Source organism: Nelumbo lutea, chromosome 8 (assembly GCF_056320005.1).
Source record: "Nelumbo lutea isolate HS-2025 chromosome 8, American lotus-T2T, whole genome shotgun sequence".
NCBI classification, from domain to species: Eukaryota; Viridiplantae; Streptophyta; class Magnoliopsida; order Proteales; family Nelumbonaceae; genus Nelumbo; species Nelumbo lutea.
The window spans coordinates 1068058-1088973 of record NC_142691.1 but is presented as its reverse complement, the minus strand read 5'-3'; the positions used below and the strand labels follow the sequence as shown (position 1 = coordinate 1088973).

General features: G+C 35.5%; 1 protein-coding gene across 1 annotated transcript in view; it reads right to left on the bottom strand.

Annotated features, from left to right (window-relative positions):
- EDA25 (CCAAT-binding factor) overlaps positions 1 to 20419 on the bottom strand; it is a 31410-nt gene extending 10991 nt beyond the window's left edge. Inside the window, exons 1-9 of the mRNA XM_088958043.1 lie at positions 19521 to 20419; positions 18746 to 18821; positions 17425 to 17544; positions 13959 to 14034; positions 12071 to 12139; positions 11773 to 11853; positions 4970 to 5041; positions 4436 to 4528; positions 3193 to 3348 (exon numbers count right to left, since the gene is read on the bottom strand). Coding sequence (XP_088814169.1) covers positions 3193 to 3348; positions 4436 to 4528; positions 4970 to 5041; positions 11773 to 11853; positions 12071 to 12139; positions 13959 to 14034; positions 17425 to 17544; positions 18746 to 18821; positions 19521 to 20223 — 1446 coding nt within the window. The 5' untranslated portion in view covers positions 20224 to 20419. The remainder of the gene's footprint in view (positions 1 to 3192; positions 3349 to 4435; positions 4529 to 4969; positions 5042 to 11772; positions 11854 to 12070; positions 12140 to 13958; positions 14035 to 17424; positions 17545 to 18745; positions 18822 to 19520) is intronic.
- Positions 20420 to 20916: the final 497 nt, after the last annotated feature.

Below are 20916 nucleotides of genomic sequence, written 5' to 3'. Positions count from 1 at the left end.
CTCTTCTATTGTCTTCTCCTCCAAATTTATCTAAGATCAGCCACCAACAGCCATCAAAGGCCTGGGGAAAAGTAATCAAAAGCCACATTCAACATCAATATCAACTAAAGAACCAATAGGAGTGGAGGACTCATTGAGAGCGGAGGTGATGGCCTTGCTTCAAGGTGTAAGATATGCAAAACACTTGGGGTTACACCAAATTGAGATAGAGGGAGACTCTAAATTGTTGATTGAGTGGCTGCAATCTACTAAGTTGGGAGCCTGGATTTATAGACAGCCCATAAGGGAAATCCTCAACATAACAAGGGAGATCGGTGCATGCTTCAAATGGACAAGGAGATCAGCTAATGGTTTAGCTGACATATTGGCTAAACAAGGGACTATGAGGGAGAGTATGTTCTGGGCAGTTTTGTAAGAGAGATTACTGGGGGCTCAATACTTACTTAGGGGTTGAAAGTTGTACTTAAATCTGGAAAGTTATTTTAAGTAATATTAATGAAGTTACCGTTTCCAATCAAAAAAAAAAAGGACTTAAATGGTTCCACGTAAGTCTCCTCTCAATTCCCAACGTCCACACTTTCTCCGTCCTTTTCCCAATCATATCAGGTATGATGTTTGCAATAGTAATAAGGTTTGTTCTGGGAAGACTTTTGGGTGGGGGAATCTCCTCTCAAAGAGCAGTTCCTAAACCTTCTTTTTTTACCTATAATTTGAGACCCATTTCTGTGTTTTCTTTCAATGGGGAAATTGGGATTTGGGTTTTAGGAGAGGCCTAGGAGAGTTTTCTTCTATCTATTAATAGTTTGGCTTTGTTTAATAGAGTTTTTCTGGATCTCTCTTGCGCGGGTAGTAGGATATGGTCTCCTTCTTCTGAGTTGTTTGTTTGTGCCTCATTTTTCAATGTGCTTGTGCAGCCTTCCAGCCTTGGCCTGTGCCTCCTAAAGTCGGGAATTTTTGTTGGGAGGTGGACCTAAATAGGATCAACACTTGTGAATTGTGGCATGCCTCAGAGAAGAAAGCCTTTTTGGTGTCTTTCCCCTCACACTTGTATATTTTGTAAGGCTAGTGGTGAACAACCCATTTACTGATCTCTTCTGCTTTTATATCTAGTATTTCGGAATGGTTTTCTTCTCTCATTGGTTGTAGGCAGACTCCTCGACAAAACCTTGCTACTCTCTTTGATCCTAACTTCCTAAGGTAGCCAAAGAAAAGGGGAAGAACCATGAAACAGGAAAATATGAAAACACTGAAATTTGCAAAAAAACAGTAAAATTTTAGAAAATACAACAAAAATACAAAAATTTGAAAAAAAAATAGAGGAAAGTACAAAAAGAAAAATACAAAAGAATACAGAACCTTGGATAGGCATTTTCGTAATTTAATCCTTACCATCAAAGCCATTAACAGAGTGGGGACAAAGTGCCAGAATCTGAAAGTTCAAGGTGGGTCTTTGGCATAAATAAAAGTTTGAGGGAGCGCTGTTTGGAACCAAGGTAGTTCAGGAAATATGGTCTTCCAGAACCACAAAGGGGTGATACAGTTGGTGTACTCCAGACCCATTGGAGTTCGCAACTGTAGTAGAGATCTACTATCACTATACATGTTTTACAGCTCACTTCAAACTTATTGCCATCTGGATTGGTGGTGGAAGGAGATTCACAGGTAGTTATTAGGTGGATGACAGGTGGAAGGAACCCCTGTACAAAGAGAACCTGTACTAGAGAAAACCCAACAGACCCAATTACAATAAACCCAACCAGCAAGAAATTTACATGTTTCTGACCAAAAGAAAATCCCTATCCAAAATCAAACTTGTATGTCTGAATTTGAACAGAGAGTGATTTGGTAACCACAAAAACAACCACCCTCAGATCTTCAGCACTTCTCTCTTCTTCAAAGAAGATCCTGGAGTTTTTTTCTTCCCATAAAGACCAGAATGATGAGTCTTGGATGACTCACTAATTGAAGTAGCGACTCCCTTCGAACTGAGATCCATGCAGTCTTGGAAGGAGTTCAGAAAGCTAGGGAGATGAATCTCAGAAAACTCATAATTGAAGGGGACTCGGAGGTGGTGGTAGGGTGGCTGAATAAAGACGATAGTGGTTTATGGAGATATAGCAATATGAGAAGGAAATTCAGATGGCTGGTTCGAGAAATGGAAGTTAAAATCAGTTGGGTAAAAAGATCAGCTAATTCTTTTGCTGAAGGGTTAGCTAAACAAGGGGTGGACAGGAAGTCAATGTTCTGGGCACAGTTGTAATTTAAATCTGTTTTTTCCTTTTTCCTTTTCTCTTTCTCTCTTTTTCATTTCTTGGGGCTCAAGCTGAAGTTGAAAGATAAGAAAGTTTGTCTTCCTCTTTGTAATTCCCATTGTGATAATTAATGAATTGTGTTATTGATCAAAACAAAAAAAAAAAAAAAAAAAATCATCATCCAAGCCTTATCCCAACCATATGGGATCAGATATATGAATCCTGGTTTCTTTGTCATTTGTTCTGCTTAATACCATATCCATTGTTAAATTATGGGCGCTTAAATCATTTCTTACTACTTTGACCCATGTCCTTTTTGGTCTACCCCTAGCCCTTCTAGTCCCTTCAACTTGCAACAGATCGCTACATCTTACGGGTTCTGTTGATGGTTTTCTATGCACTGGACCAAACCATCTTAGTCTGCTTCTCTCATTTTATCACCTATTGGAGCTACTCCTAGGTTCCTTCGAATGACTTCATTTTTTAATCTTACTCTTTCTAGCTTTTCCACTCATCCATCTCAGCATATGGATTTCTTCCATACTACATGTTTCTTGACTGCCCAGGACTCCTGACCTGTAATTTGAACTCCTCATTTGAAAGAGTTAAGACCTAATAAATCAATTAATGTACTTACTAAAACTCAAGCAAGGGATAGAGTGGATCAAGTTGAGAACGTGAGATGTATGTGAAACTCTGTAAGAGGTTGGATGAGGGGTAGGGAAAAAAGAAAAGTGCAGCTGAAGGCTCAAAATAGGGTGCTCTCCAATTAAGGAGACGTTATAGCAGATTGTTCATTTCGTATATTATATGATAATATCATTCTCTTGGATCTGTTAATGACCAAAAACATTACTACTTGAGATTAATTGTTTTAGAGTAAGCTCAAATGGACTATAAATGGAGTTTGCAGCTACGAATAAAAGAAAACAACACTGACCGTTAAAAGACCAGAAAGAAGTCGTGAATCCATTCCAACATTAGATTCCATAGCACTTTGTCCTTTACCATTTTTAGGGGAGTCTGTACCATTTTTACCATCTCTTTTCGTGATACTGTCTATTTTTTCACCCCCACCTGCCTCAGCAATCAGGACCTGAAATTATAAAATGTGACTGCAAAAGTTAATAATAATCCATTCTAGGCAACAAGATAACTTGAATCATATACTGCCACAAAACAGGTCAAAGATAAGTATTTTATGTTTATCAATTAAGCCTGGGCACAAGCATCGCTCCCATACTGAAGTGCAAAGGCAGATATTGAAACACAACAATAGTTCAACACACACACATGCAAAACCCTGCTGCTTCAACAATCAACTCCCAAATTTTGTTTTAAGTTTTTTATAAAACAAAGTGACCTTAGGGAGTTCAGTCTGTGTCTAACTTTTTAGTTGATAATATTACTAAAAACAATCAAGAGTGAGGTGAACAAGAACAGATAACAAACCACAACACAAGAGCAGATAGTTTGCCCACAATCTGCAACCTAGTGTTTATAGCCACCACTTTTTTTGCTGAGAACATTTTAGTTTTTTCTTTTTTTTTTTTTTTGAAAAAGCTAATGTATTGTATTAAGATAAAACAAAATATTCCAAGATATACAATCAGCCCAGAACCCCCTGTACAAAGAGAACCTGTACTAGAGAAAACCCAACAGACCCAATTACAACAAACCCAACCAACAAGAAATTTACATATTTCTGACCAAAAGAAAATCCCTATCCAAAAACAAACTTGTATGTCTGAATTTGAACAGAGAGTGATTCGGTAACTACAAAAACAACATGCCCAAAACTTTTTTTGAAAACCTACTTTTTTGAATTCTTCCCCTTCAAAGCTTCTGTTATTTCTTTCACCAAACTGCACAAAAAACTGCTGCAGGTATGATATTCCAAGCTACTATGCCAGCCTTACTTAACCCCCCCTTAGCCACCAAGCACTCATGAGACTCTTCACATCAGCTGGAAAGCACAACTTTGCCCCAAAGTTTCCAACAATTTTCCCCAAATCCATGTTCTTTACTGTGCAACATTTTAGTTTTTCCATATTCTTGTACTGTGAAATCAGAATCTTAGTAACAAGGTTGCAAAAGGTATGTTCCCCAAGGAACAAGAATATGCTTTAGTATGAGGTAAATATTATGATTTGGAATTTCCGATACAAGAAATCCCCTCATACCTTAAACAATGCAAAATAAACATCCACCAAACGCTTTGCCACTTTTGGTCCATCTCCTTTATTGCTTAAATGAATTTGGCTCAAAAAGTTGACCTGAAAATGGACAACATCAGCTGACATGGTCTATATTATTTTGAAGCTTCCAAAAGATTTCAAAATATAGTCAGGAAAAAGATGAAAGTTCCAACTCCCAAGTCATTGAAATTAAAAATACAATGAATACAAACAAAGAATAAATTGTTTAAGCAACCTATTCCCACCAGGGTTCTGGACAGGTTGGTCATTAAGGCCATGTCTGATTGCATAGAGAACAAAATAAAACATAGGGAAAAAAACAGTTCTTTTCCCAACAACCAGTTGGTTGTCCAGAAAATAAGGAAGAAAAATTTTAAATTTGTCACTGTTATAGGTCCCAAACAAAGCATAGCAATTATTTCTAACCAACAATATCAAAAGTAGCCAATAATTAACAAACATTGAGATCAAAAGAAAAAATTCAAATGATGCCAAATTGCAGTAAAATGATAGACATACAGCATGGTACTTTGCTCTTAATCCCAAACGAGGCCGAAAGAGAAAAGAATCCACCTCGTCAATCACTACTATCTGTAGGAAATTTTTCTGCAATCAGTATGCAAATACAAAATCTAACATTCAAGAAAATCAAAGATTTACATGTAAAAAAAGGAGATACATTATTAATGATATTTTTCCCTTCAAGATATGATAAACGGATTGTATTCTACGTATAAAGAAGGAAGATATAGGAGGAGATGCACATCAATTAACAAAATATGAACAAGTAGTTCTACCCACTACAAAAAACAATAATACCAAGTAAAATAAAACTGCTACATGGCAATGGAATTGTCACTATAAAAAAGCCCTACCTACTCCTAAATGGAGCTGTCAGCTATGTGGGGGAATTGAGAAACATTAATTTATAAATGGCATTATTAGGTTAGAACCATTAGAATATTTTATGCATGGTCCTTACCATTTTACCCAAAAAATGGTCCTTACCAACACAAGAACTTCCCCTTCAAGTGTAAATGAGTTGATAAGTTAACCACATAATCTTATAATAGTTGTGTGCAAACATGCAACAGGATAACTGACAACATGAACGGTTGCAAATGGATCAGATGGAATCAGATATACCTAGATCCATATTTGATTCATTAACATTTGAATTTGAACAAAACTGCTTATCCATCAGATTCAGATTGAATTGAGATATTGAAAATGATTAATAAATTAAAGTAAAAATATCAAAAAATTATATGTTATTTGTAAGATAAACTAAAAATGAATTTAATATTGTATATCATCAATACAACGACTTCAAAACAACTTTTATGAGACTTGAATTTATGAATCTTTATTAAACAAACAACATTCAAACCAACTTTACCAATAGATACATACTACATGCACGGAAGACACCAGTTGAAAGAAGTGATCCGTTACACGTTAAAGGGACTAGAATAGCTAGGAGCAGACCAAAAAGGAGTTGGGGAGAAGTAGTAATAAATGATTAAGCACCCATAATTTAACAATGTATATGACTCATCAAAAAAAATTAACAATGGATAATGGTACTGAATAAAATAGAATGGTGAAACAGGATTCATGTAGTCAGCCCCATATAGTTGGAATAAGGTTTGGGTAATGATGATATAAGCATAAATTTAAATGATTAAACACTACTAGATCGGACCAGATCATATCAGATTGAATTGGGGTAAATCCTTATTAGACCCAATTATAAGCATATCAAACTTGGATCACCTTAATCAGATTAGATTAAAATTCAAATACTGCTAAATGGCCTCCTATCACAAGAAGACTAGGCTTGACCACCCTGGTGGTCAAAGGTGACTCTAGCAACATGATAAAGTGGCTTGGGGAGAAGGAAGGCAGACCTTGGAGACTGGCTCACTACCTGGACGAGGCTAGAGATCTCTTATACTCCTTGGATGCAACTTTAATCTGGATTCCCAGGACTCTAAACCCTATATCAGATAATTTAGCCAAGTCTGGTGCTCACAGGGAAAACCTCTATAGTGATAGTGTAATGCTTATGTACCCTGTGTGAGGCTAGCCTTTTGTGCATCATCTCATGTACTCTTCATTTCTCTTTAATAAAGTTACTCTTTCTAAAAAAAATTCAAATACAAATTTGGGCAAACAGATGCCCTTTGCAGCCCTGTGTACAAACTCTGATCTTCAAAAAGTAGTATGTCAAAAGTGGGATAGAAATCAAACTCTGCTGAAATATCAAATATAAAACTTGCTTTAAGGCCATTAACACTACTTGCAAATGTTTTTTCCATAACTTGAAATTTTATTGTTCAATAAATTAAAATTTTAACATAGGAAAGAAACACAAAACTTTGGAGGTAATAAGAGGAGCCACATTTAAGAAACACTGAATTTGCCCCTAAATGCTTTTTGAGAAGATGTCAGGTGAAAAGGTGTGAACAGCCCAACAGTCATCAATTAACAAAGCTTACCTACTAACCTAGACCAAAACCCTGTGCTGTACTGTAAGTTAGGTGTCATCAAGTGTTGGATAGTTGCATGTACCTTCCTAGACATATTAAGTAACCATGTTAAACTTGCATTGGATTCTATTAATGGAATTTTTTTATGAATTTCTCACATAAAACAATTCACCCAATTAGACTAGTGATTGGATTTTTAGTATTTGGTAAGTCCCATTCGGGATATCACACAAATATTCCCTTAATTACATCTATGCTAAGGGCAGAGAAAACTTTTTGAGTCTGATTTAAAAGTGTAAATGAATAAAAAAAACTAAACAAGGTTTAACTGCAGATTTTTTTATCAGCAACAAAGAAAACCTTATAAACTAATTAAGAAATAGGTTACAACAAGAAGTTAAATCTAACACCCTTTACATCAGAAGAACTCCACCATTCCATTACAATTGAGCCCAATACAAGTGATTTCTATGCATTCTTTGCTTAGCTAATCCATCAGCAATCCATTAGCGGACCTTAACCATCTAACTTGGGCCATGTTTGGAACCAATGCCCTTTACTGAGAGGTGTTTTGTGAGAAAACGGTTCTGCACTGTTTTGTCATTTTCTCAACTTTTTTTTTGTTTGGAACCATTGCTGGTTGCTGCCACATAAGTGTTTTCCAATGCCACATCAGCATACTGTTGCTAAAATGAGAAAACACCAAAAGGGACATTTTCTCAGACCAAACCTTTGCTGATTTCCAAGGTGTGGTCTGAGAAAACATTTTTTTGGAAAAACATATAACCAAACATCAGGTGTGTTCTGAAAAAACGGATTTCAGACATGGAGCTGATGTGGCGCTACTTTTCAAGAAAACAGCATCGGTTCCAAACACTAGCTTGAATGTTCATGGCTTTTGACAACATCTTGAACAGCCTGAGATCACTCCTGTATTGCCAAATCACCCACTCTCTTTTCTTCAGCTACCCAATTATTATTTTTGTTCCCCTTCCACAATCAACATTGTGGTTCCCATTTCCCTGGCTTTTTATACCCCCAAAACAGCAGTCATTAACTCTGACCTAACTGAATCACCTTATCCAATTTGCACCGAAAACAATCCACATATGCACCCCCATTCCGAATCACTCTAATTGCAGAGGGTCCCGGATTTCCCAAACTACTTCCATCAAAGTTTAATTTCATCCATCCTCCATCTGGGGTTGACCAAACCTCATGGATTCTTTGCTTCCTAGACAATGAGCCAGCAATTGAACCCTAACTTCTGAGTTCTGAAGAGGTTTTCTACTGTAAAATCTAAAAAAAAACTTCATGGTCTTCACCCAGTGTACTACCCTTAGAATAACAATCTCAATAATTGTCTCCTTATTCTTCTCTTTCTCCTCGAAGATTCTTGAGTTCCTCTCCGCCCAAATTGTCCAAACTACCGTTGCCCTTGTGCATCTCCACAATATTCTACCTCTTCTCTTAGTGCTCCTCATGAAAGATGGGCTAAAGAGTCTATCCAATCTAACAGGAGGGATGTACATGCAATCAAAAGGAGAGCAAAACCATTGCCAAATACAGCAAACAAAGGGGCAGGAGATTAAGAGGTGGTAAGCATTCTCATCATTCAACTTACACAAGAAGCACCAATTAAGAGACAAGCACCAGTTTGATCTTTTCTTTTGCAACAAGTTGCACGTATTGATGCAAGCATGGCAAACTTCCCAACTAAAAAGCATTGATTTTTGGGGGGATCTAAAGGAAGCTTTACGGTTTAACTGCAGAACTCTCCTATTTGGTTTATATCTCCTTCTTTCATTTGAGAAAGAATCCAGAGGAAATAAACAAATAGATAGAACTTTTATATATTGCAATCAGTCCAACCCTATTATGGGCTATAAGCCTTTGTTCTAGCATTTATTTCATGTAGAGAACCATAATCAACCAAGTTTAACAAGGACATAGACGATTTTCTTCCCCACATATAATTAAAATTTTGTTAAAATTTATAAAATTAATATTGTATAGGGAGTCATGATCAGCCAAGTTTCACGAACAATACTATACATGGCTATTCTCCCCACATAAAATTAAGGTTTTGTTAAAATTCATAAATCAATAGTCTCAGGAGTCACACCCTTTTTTTGACAAATTCTGTACATGGCTATTCTCCCCACATAAAATTAAGAATTTGCTAAATTCATAAATCAATACTGTCCTCCCCTAAATAAAGTTAAGATTTTGTTAGAATTTGCAAATAAATATTGTGTAGGGAGCCAATAATTAATCAAGTTTCATGAACAAGGCTGTAGATGGCTTTCTCCCCCCAAATGAGTAAATTTCTTTATATAGAGCTTGAAGAAAGTAGAAATAACACAACATAAGAATCTGTGGAGAGGGCTAAAACATCCAGATTCAGTGATATGGTGTTATAGAGATGAAATGAAGAAGTTCAAATGGTTAACACAACATATATGAATCTGTTTATACAATGGGTGGGGAGGGAGGCCAATGCAGTGGCTGATTCTTTATCTAAGCAAGGGGTAATTAGCTTTGTGCTGTTTTTTTCTTTTAGAGTGAGGCTGCAGCTCGCACCTCTCTCTGGGATGCTTGTAACAGTTGCTTATCGTTATTGAATTCAATGAAATTTCAATGAGCTTTTTACTTATAGAACAAAGTAGAAAAAAAAAAAAAACCCTATGAATGAATTGAAGGGTAAGGCTCACTCTCTGGGTGATTCTTTGAGCTTGGAAATTGAAGGATAATATGTCAACATATTATCCTATGGATGAAGGCACAAGATCAGATACCTTGGAAATTCAGGCCATGGGTAAGGCTCACTCTCTGGGTGATTCTTTGAGCTCCTCATTCAATTGGGTGCCTAGGAGTGCTAATCTGTTGACAGGTTCCTCAGATAGATCTGGGGTTGGGAGAAAAGTAGAAATAAAACCTTACTTCTCTTGGAGGAGGGTATATAGATATAGCAGTCAAGATAAGAAAGATCATCTTCACCCCTACCTTAACTTGGACTAAGGTTTCTCCTTTGATTGTGCTCCTCATCTTGTTCTTGATCTGCGGAAATTTCACTACCAATTTAGCATTAACCTCTTCTCCCTGTAGGAGAGGGACTTTTATAGAAACAAAGGTGATTAGCTAACTACCCCACCCCATCACCCTTAGGGATGCGTCAACCCACCTAAAGAGAGGCTTAACTTTCCTAAAAGGCTCACAAAGTGGATCACTTAAAAAACCAAGATTGATACCTTGCTTAAATTAGTTTAGGGCTTGCTGCCCAATTAAATGGTCTGCAGGCACAAATTAAATATTTTAAACTGCCCACATAGCTGGGCCTATACAAATGGCCCAACAAGAATTCTTTATAAGCAGTGATTGGAGTAGCTTAATAGCCTGTTCCTAATCCAGCATAAACTAAATTCTTAACTTAGAAGCTTCAAGAGATTCCAACGCTACATTGCTTTTTGAGGGGCGTTTCTACAATTTTACATATTGTTTTCCTTTTTACTTCTTGCTTATTGACATAATGAACAGTTAACATAAATGAGAAGAGGAGAGTAGTCAAGTTCATTCTGTTTCTGTTTTAGGGTCACAACTTTTTTATCGATAACTGTGAAACTTTTTTATTGATTATGAAGAAATTAATATGTATAGCTACATGAAAGTCACTAGCCTCAGTTAACCACAAGCAGAAATCTCAGTCACAACATTTTGTATAGTTGGTGCTCACCTTTTTTAAACGAATCTATGGTTTCTGTTTCTTATCAAAATAAATAAATAAACGAATCTATGGTGCTCACACTAGCATATTTTGAAAGGCGGATGTTTTCAGACTTCTCCCTGCAAGTAAGAAAATCTTATTGCTAAACATCAAATTCTAAGAGTGCATAAATTGGATAATGAACATGCTGACGACTCAACCCAGTGCATGAGGTTCCCGGCCCCCTGCCAATGCTGATGACTTAGAGCAAATAAAATAACTCACGCAAGCTATACATATTATAGTCTGTCAGTTCTCCAGCATCCACCTCAAGCCCCAATGCTACCAACTACCATCCAAGCATGTCCATTATTTAACAAGACCAGTCTCCATCTGCTACTACACTACCCAAGCACGCGTATTTACAGATATAGTGGCCCAGGAAGAACATTCACACTTCCACTTCTCTGGATTGCTTGCATCCAGTAGAACTATCTTCTTTGTCTCTAGAAACAACATAGCACCAGGTTTCAAAGAGTAATCTCATCAAAAATCTTATGCAGCCTTTATTTAAATAGAAGTTTCATTTCACTACACAGACCAAAATAGCACTTCACTGCACCCCTTGACAAAATAATAACATCCATACACCATTTGAAGTTTGTTCTATTGCCTACGCAAAAAAGTTACCTAATAAATGTCCATTCCATTGCCATTTCTTATGGCCCCACCATCAATGAATAATAAGCTTGATGCATACAGTGAGCTTAAGTGAAGATAGAAGAGAAGAAAATTAGTTTAAGATAATAGACCAAAGCTCCATTCCTCACTTTATGAGAGAAAAGGTCACCCAATATTTCAACTGATACATGGAAAAAGTTAAAGGTAAGTAATTTCAAATTTGTCAAACCCTAAAGAGTTCCACAAATCCCATTCAAGAACTCTAGACATAAGACCACATCTGAAAGTTAGATGGAACCATGTAGTTCCAGCTTTTTATGTGATTCCAACAGATAAAAAACAATTTAAAAAGCAGTTAATACAACTATAATGCTGCATACTTCCACACACATCTCCAACAGGTTCAAAAAACCATTGAAAACAATGATGAGACTAGATAACTCCACCTTCATATTTGGATGTTCAGATAAAAGGTTTGACAGGTGAAAATCAGCACCAGATGCCCCTTTATTTTCAGGATCCCCCAGCTGAAAGTAATTGAAAAGATTAGAAAAGGTTCATAATCAAAAATCTAATTGAGAAACAATAATGTAACACTGGAATTATATCAGTTTCATATAGACAGCATGCAAAAGAAGAAAGCACACACAGAAGGCTCAATATATTCCATCTCACCATAATGTTCATAAACAAAATAGTTACAGAAATAGCACTTCATCTAGAGAGAAATTCAATGAGACATACCTTATTGACAAGGGCAGAGAGCAATCTGCGTTCTTGCTCTGATTTACTTCTTAGCAGGGAATACATAATCTGCAAAGAAATTCCTTACAACATAAGAATAGTCCCATGAATATAGTCATTTCCTAGACAATGATAACTAATTTAGTCTAGAGAATATAGTCTTCAGCTTGACCAATGAAGAGAAACCAAGTTACAAAAATACCTTAGATCTTTTCCACTTGACCAGACAAAAAAGTAAGAAGCAGGGCACATAGCATGCTGAAATATTGATGCCACACATAATACTCATTTAAATGGAAAATAGATTCTCATTTTGCAAGATTTACCAACTCCTCTCAAGCTGCTTTCTAATCCCAGTTAACACCATTAAAAACACATTATCAAACTACCGATTTTTTTAAACAGTAAAATATTGATCAAACTATCAAATTATACAAGAAATAAAAATAAATTCTGAATTCTGAAGATACCAACTCTAATGGATTTGCCTGACTAACCTCTGTAGTTTATCAAATAATGACCCACATTTTTGTTTGATAAATAATAATAAGCATTTTATTAATGGCCAATCAACAGAGTTACACAATGAAGACTTTCCACATTGAGGCACGAGATGCATCCTCAAAAACAAAGCAGAATTAATATAGAGCCCAAAATAATTGATCCTTATGCGCCCCTTGCTTAGCCAGAAAGTCTGCCATCCCACTTGGATCTTCTCATAGATACCCTATAGGACCAAGCTACTGTCTCCAGTTCCTTCAGCCACCGGTTACCAGATTAGAGTCACCTTCAATTAGCAATCTCTCAAAGTTCAGCTCTCTAGTAATCTGTACTCCCTGTAAAACTGCTGGGTCCTATAATGACCCACATTACTTGGTATAATGGTAAAATCTCAGGCTATCAAGTGTAAGAATGTGGGTTTGAGTCTGAGAGCGGCCATTTTGTGCAAAAAATAAGGTCAAATGTTAGGACTCTATCCAGTCAACCCCTCCCAAGGCCCCAGATAGCTAGGACAAACATTGGGTAATGGCCTTATTTGAATAAAAAAGATTAAACAAACAATAAAGCCCAATATCAAACACCAGTAACAGAAAATGTGATCCAGCATGCACTCTGAGATGAACTGTTCTAACAATTTACTTCAGGGCACATCCATGGTGCAATTGTAAATTTGCATCAGGTGAATCAATACATCATTATTTCAAGCCAATAATAACAATAGCATCATACAATCTATTGTCTGCAGGGACTCTTCCAAGATTTTTAAGTAGAGACTAATGATCAAGAAAATTAAAGAGATTTAAGATAGCAGAGTTTTGATACTAATCCAGCATAATATTCCCAGGTGGTTATTTCTTGGGCAAAAGCAAATGTCCAAATCCCTTGGGCTTTTCAGCAAACATATAGGGAGATTGATCATTTAAAAGGGAACTGAATGTCTCTTTCAATTGGGTGAGAAGAACAGAAAATTGAATGGCAGACACTCTAGCGAAACAAGGGGCATCAAGACAGAAGCTGTTCTGGGCGCTTCTGTGAAATCTTGTTCTTACGGGATGTATCTTAATCAACCTGATTGTAATCTTCGAATCTCACCAATAAAATTTCTTCTGCTGATCAAAAAAAAAATCTTGCATACTTTTCATTCATGGTATCACCATTTAAACACAGCAACCAAGTAATAGTTGGCAGTTGGCACCAATTTCTAATAAAAAAAAGACCAAGTTGATCTAGAAAACAGTGGTTTGAAAAATGAGTAAAAGTAAATAACTGAGAATAAACAGCAAATCAAATATTAGAAACAAAATTGAAGCACATTATACAAATATACATGGCTCATGGATAAATTTGTTTGGCATAGAAAACAAGATAAATAAAAGAGCACGCTAACCTTCAAAGCCCTATTCTTGAGAGGAGGTAATGTATCTCTTGATGCCTCCTCAAGTGCGAAAATGAACCGCTCATACCTGCAAAGGTTACCATGCATTTACAATGCCAATGAAACCAAAAAAAAAAAAAAACATCCAATGAAATGGATTCAAGTCATGCTCAAACAGTACACCAAGGATTAAAATATCGACACGATATGCCCGATACGGGGCGTATCATATCAGTATCCATAAGAGCGGATACGAGATACGCTACAACTGGTACGATACACGTCCAGTCGTGCGTATCGACACCGTATCTGTGTGTATCGGTGTGTATCGCATCGTATCGGCCAATACAAACCGATACGATTCGATACACGCTGATACACGCGCACATTTATTATCTTGTCTAAAAAGCGCCGCTACGAGGATTCGAACTCAAGTCTCTGCACACACATGCCACTATGCGCTAGGACTCTAGGCCACTATGCCAACATTCAATTTGTAATACTTGTTGAACTAAAATAAATTTTATTAACTTTATCATTAGCATGAACCTAAACTTAAAATAAATAAATAATATTAAAAATTACTACTTTATAAACATTAACAAAGTAAACAATCTACCAAATTTACATTTATATCAAAAATTGTTTTTTACTTTCAATAAATTTATACAAATAAAAATATTAATAATAGATACGTGTCACACGAAAGCAAGAACACGCGATTGCACTGTTTTCACGTGCGACTTTGGATCTACTCGCACGAGTAGATTCCATTTGCAGAAAGGAGAAAAGATCCATTACGTAATAAGTATATATATATAGATTATTTTAGTACTTAAATTTCATAAATTTGTATATTATATGTATCTTCAAATTCAATATATTTGTTTATAAATTATTCATTGATATTTTAATTTAGACTAAAAATAACATATTTATTATTTACAAAATAAAAAAAAATGTTTACAAAATATTCAAAAATATAATATTAAATTGAATTTATCAAATCCACTAATTTAAATTATTATAAAAAAAATGATTTGTTATTTCAGAAAAAAAAAACTATAGGAAATAAAAATGTTAATAATGGAATTGTTACTTTAATAATTAAAATTTATAAATTTCATATGATATGTATCTTAGAAATTTTAATAATTTTGATATACTTTTAGTTAGGATTAAAAGTAAAAATATGATAATAATATATGTATCTTATAAAAATTATAAATTTCATATGATAGTAATTTTGATATTATCAAACATTTCAAAATTGAATATTTAATTGACTTTTTTGTTAATGTTGAAAAGTAAAAATATAAAATAATTGTTATAGTAATTAAAATATAATAATTGCATATGTTTTGTATTTTGGACTTATGGAATTTAACATAATAATGGTTTTGTGCATGTTTTACTTTGTAAAAACTATACAACATGAGTATTGGACTCTTGATTGTTGGATTATCAACAAAATTACAAGATAACTATGTATCTTGTTATATTAGTAATATATTTCTTTATGTATTTATGCTTTATTTGTGGTTATTTTGGCTTTTAAAATTATTGTAGTTGATGTATTTATGAAATTTGTATCATTTTCATAGTGTATCCATGTGTTTTCCTATCTTTCGTCCGTATCCATGCGTTTCCAAAGCGTATCCATATTTGTATCCGTATCCAAACTGTCCGATACGATATCCGATACCAATACTTTGACCGTTGCAGTACACCAAAAACTCTAGTCCAGATGACCATGATCTAGATACTTATCACAGAATTTAGTAGGAACAATCAATGAACAAAAGAATATTTTAGGATAAGTTCAACATTTAAATAATCAATTCTTCCTGCATACTGTTGAAACCACTAGATCCAACTTACAACCAGGTTTAGAGTGCTTTGAAGCATTAGATGTATAGTTTGTCTCCTAATAGGGCAAAGGTTGTATTTACAAAGGAAAAAAAGCAATATATCATATGTTAATTCTGTGTACATTGTACAGTGGAGTACATCAGTGCTGACTTATTTACAAAAGACAGTTTAAAATTGTGATACTCATCCTTTCAAACAATCCCATAGGTATCTCAGATGATCTTAGAATGCACCCACCATATATCATTGGGTTCTCCCCTCAGACCCCACCCCTCCAACTCCCATTCTAGGCAAGGTAAGGCAGTGGCACTTCACTTCATTAGCCACTGAAGGTGATTTGGTTAATACAATCAACTAGAGGTAAAATGTCAAAAGTGGTCCTTGGAAACTTGCAAATGAGATGAGAGAAACCCTAGTGTATATCTCAGCTTTGGATCAGGTGGATCACAACATGACAAGTTTATCGAATAAACACTGAAAAACAGAAATGCTTTGATTTATGTGCATGAGGCATTGGGGAAACTTCAAATTCTTGTTTCCCCCAATGCATGGGCATTTATTGAAACAAAATGCTTACGTGATGCACTTTAAGATGAGGTGAAAAGTAACTTTATGGGGTGTTACTTGAAACACCAATAAAACACCCAACGAAACAACAAAATCAATAAATGTTTAAAGTAGCATTTTTCAAATAAACGTTTATCTGATAAACATCTCATCAATAAAAGCCCACGGAACCAAACACATATGTAATCTGGATGGTGTTTCTAATGAAGGAGGGAATGTTTCCCATAGATTAAAATATAATGTTTGAAATGTAACCTAAATTGAAGATAATGAATTCTCGTTACTGATCAAATAATAACAATAATAATAATTATTATTATTATTATTATTAGTATTATTATTATTATTATTATTAACAACAACAACAACAATAACTCATGTATTGTCAAAAGAAAGAGAAGAACAATGTACATCAGGGCATCTTGAAAAAGAGTAACAAAACTTGTATCTTCTTTAAACTCTTCTACAATGAATTTGCCATGCACATACAGTTATGGTATAAAATCCTAGAAATTCATGTTTTTGCACTGACTATTCATTCACAGAATAGAATCTAAATCCAGAATTTTCAATATATTATTGATTTGCAAGTCACCATTAAAAGGCCAATTAGTTGTCATGAGCACACATAGCAAAATTAAGGATTCTTTATAAGCCAATGTTTTGAAACCCAAAAAAGACAGGGTGGTCAAAGCAGTAACCAAAAAGATTTCTAATTTCCGCATTTTGAATGGCCCAACGGGGCTGGATGGCTGAACAACCCTATTGAATCAGTGGCCCAGTCAGCTTTCAGGTCCAATGTCGGATTTGAGTTTTAAAACATTGGTGCATAAATAATGAAGCTCATGCATATTAGCATATATTGTTCCAAAGGAAACAAAAATTGTCATGCAAATAGTTAGTTAGGATCAGTTTGGAAGGACTACAAATACAAATATGTAGAGTGCAAATACATATAAAATAATACAAAATGCAAGGTTTTGCACTCTATATATTTGTATTTGTACTCCTTCCAAACTGAGCCTTAGTTACAACATACCTCTGCTTTAAGCATTCCTCCCAATACCAGAAAAGTAAAAGAGAGTAGCCATCTTTTGATTCAGGAAGATGGTTCAGCGGGTGCTGAAGGAGGTTTTTCAGCTTACGATCAGGTAATAGACTGAAAAGAAAAGCAGGTAATCAAATAATAAATCCTGAGAAGCACATTGCTGTCCAAGTAAAGCACTTAACTTGTACCAGGGGCATAAGAACAGGCATAAAGAAGAACAGGAATGAACTCAGACAGAACTCTTTAAATGAACAACAAGAAGAGCATAGCTTCTTAGACGAGAGAAAAGCATGTGGAAAACAGTGAAAATCTTTCCATCTTGACATAAGAACAATTGTCACCTACCAGAAAGCATGAAAACATATAACTCAAGCAATTACTTGAAACATAAATTTTATCTGAATACTACCTAATGACCTTAATCTAGCACCTAACACAAGGAAATCCCCAAAGCCTTTAGATGAATGCTCAGCAATATCATCAAGGTGCTTGCCTCAAACTGTGGATGATGAGATAGAGTGCACACGCAGTGTACGAATAGAAATCATCTAGCTTTCCAACATTCCAAGCAAGTAGCTAAGATAGGACTTGGACACCCATGCTGAGACTTGGCACTAGACAATACACTTTGATTTTCTAAGGTTTTCCTATTTATTGTCTCAGTGCTATTAATTTTTCCGAATAACATGCCAAACACCCAAAAACTTGCCATGTCCCAGGTAAACACTGTTGAAAACTAAATACTATCTTGCTTTTGTTTCATTTTTTACACTCATGTATTCATAACTATATTATTTTCAAGTTCATCATTGCAACAGCATAGGAATATGCTGGCTACCTATTAGCAGGATCCACTGCTAGATCCTCCAATAAGAATGCACCTTCAAGCATGTAAATACAGGCCATGCATTGTATGTATGCAGCAGTCTGTGCTTACACACTTGAAGGTGTATTCCTATTGGGGATCCAGTTATGGATCCCACTAATAGTAATCATCCGATTTGGAGTGTCTAAGGTGCCTCACCAATCTCTTAGACTAATAAAAGAAATCAAACCCCAAGGTCCATTGTATAATAAATATGTCTTTGACATCAACTTTTTATAACCACAAACTATGGGTATATTGCATAGATATGTAAAACAATAATAGAATCATATTTGTATTCCTCAAAGATAAACACATGATTCTTGTCATTCTAGAGTTCCATAATGAGGCTAAAGAGCTGCAAAGAATAGTCTAAAACAGATTGCAAAAATTAGCATAGCACACAAAGGAAAAAGCAGTCCACAAAACAGAAAGAAAAATGCAGACCTTGACAAAAACAACTCCTTTAAAGCCTCAAATCCAGAAAATGCATGGCGCTTCCCCACCATTGAAGTCACCATTGCTGCATTTATAAGGTCAAGGCCATTTCGTAAGCAAATCATTATACAAATAGAGGTTGATATGACAAAGGATTAAAAGGCAAATGTGTTGCTATTATTTGACCAGTAAATATGAACATTGGGGTGTAAACAAAAAGCACTCACAACAATATGTTTTCTATAAACTAATATAAATTACTTTTCTGGTCAAATTAGTTGAACTCGTAGTATCAAATGCATTTTTCATACCTCATGAGTTCCAGATTAAAAAGGAGGAAAAAAACTTCAGAAGCTTGCAAAATATTAAAAGGAAAAAAAAAAAAAAACTAGCATCAACAAAAACCTAGCATATGTAGCTTAGCTTTAACCTTACTAAAATTTGTTTCTCCCCACCTCACATTAAATTCAGGATACTAATTACTAGCTTCTTTTCTTTCTTTTTTTCCCTTCGATGTAATTGAAGCAAATATATACTCTTAGTTTAGAAGTGAAGTCAGAATGACAAGATAGTCATTCTACCTTATTCCAGACCATATCTTCTGACAATGAATGAGCCAGTAACTAGTTTGTGAATGAACTAATAACACTTTTCTCACTGCCCGAAACCAGTTTCTCCTGTGCCTTCCCCTTGTCCTCTAAAACCACATTACATTATCATAAAAGTTGGAATTGTGGAACCAAAGAGAATATAGAACCTTTGCTTCTCAAGAAACAAATCTTACCTAGAAGGGCATCAAGTGATCTCATGTTTGCAATTGGATTTTCTCCTACCAATACTGAAAAAGCAGAGACCTTGTCAATTGCTGTTCCCGATCTTTGCGTCGCCATGAGCATTTTTATATCCCCACTCTGTCCTCTCGACGTCTCGAAATCCTGTGTATATTGTGACAACAACCTTTCCCCAAGTTCCTTCTTCTTTGCAACCAAATTCTTCAGCTCTTCCGCGTTCTTTACCTCAATTCTCTTCCTTTCATTTCCGATTACCTTTGCTTCCAATTCATCCGCATCCACGTGCCAAACCCCCAAAGAACTTGCCTTCATCAACGGCAGCTTAGGAAGATGCTTCCAGCGATCAAATGGCTTATAATGGTCAAGTGATAAGGGAGGATGCCTTGTCTTTGCTCGTTCACCATTTTTCCCCTTCTTTTCCTCGGCCACTTTCGTTTCCTTTTTCTTGTTATCCCCATGTGTAGGTTTGTTTTTTGGAGTCTTCTCTGTTTCTTTAGGTTTCAGGGGGCCAGTTTTTCGAAAATCCGAGTCGTCAAAATCAAAATTTGGGAGAGAAGACGAAACTGCAGAAGATAGACCTATTGAGGAAGCAAAGGACGCTACATCCGATTTCAAAAGCTCTACGTCTTCAGGGTTCTCATGCTTCTTAGTTTTGGATATCGTCATGTTCTCTCCACCCTCTCTTACAGGGTTCATTGAACTGTCGCAAGTGAAGTCCACAGAACAGAAGACGTCGAATGTCACATAGGGTTTTAGAACTTTGAACAAAATGACGGTAATTTGTGGAAATTTTTTTTTCCCCAACCCACCCCACAAGGCCACAAAGCCGTTTATAAATGGCCTGTTGGCCGGCTGGTTAGGGTTTGGTCGTTCAACTTACTCGGAACACGGTGATTTTGGTACCGTTTATTCAGTAAACGTTTATTGATGGTGTCACATAGGCATCATCTCATCATTTTTTTCTCTCTTGCTTTTCTTGGTACACCGAAAATGTGGAAATTGAACTTTGGCTTATGTGCCAACCATTTGTAGAAATTGTTTTTGGAAACGTCAGTCATTTATTCACTGTTATGCTGAAGTGGCGTCTAATTGTTATAAACGGTTGCAATTATTGCATTTTTTTGTTTTACCAACAAATAAACATAAATGGTACCAAACACATATGAGGAATAAAAAGTTAAAAACCCTCTCTGAGTTTTCTGACAATCCTATAAACCTCCCCTGTTTTTTCTGATAAATCCTAAGCAATAACCTTGGCTTTTGCGTAAGTTGTGTTTGGTAAAACACAAAATTAAACTCTGATGTTTGGAAAAGTAAACAAGATTTGAGTGTACCCTAAAGTTTACCTGTTTTACCCTTCAAATGTTATTGAACATTTTGATTATCCAA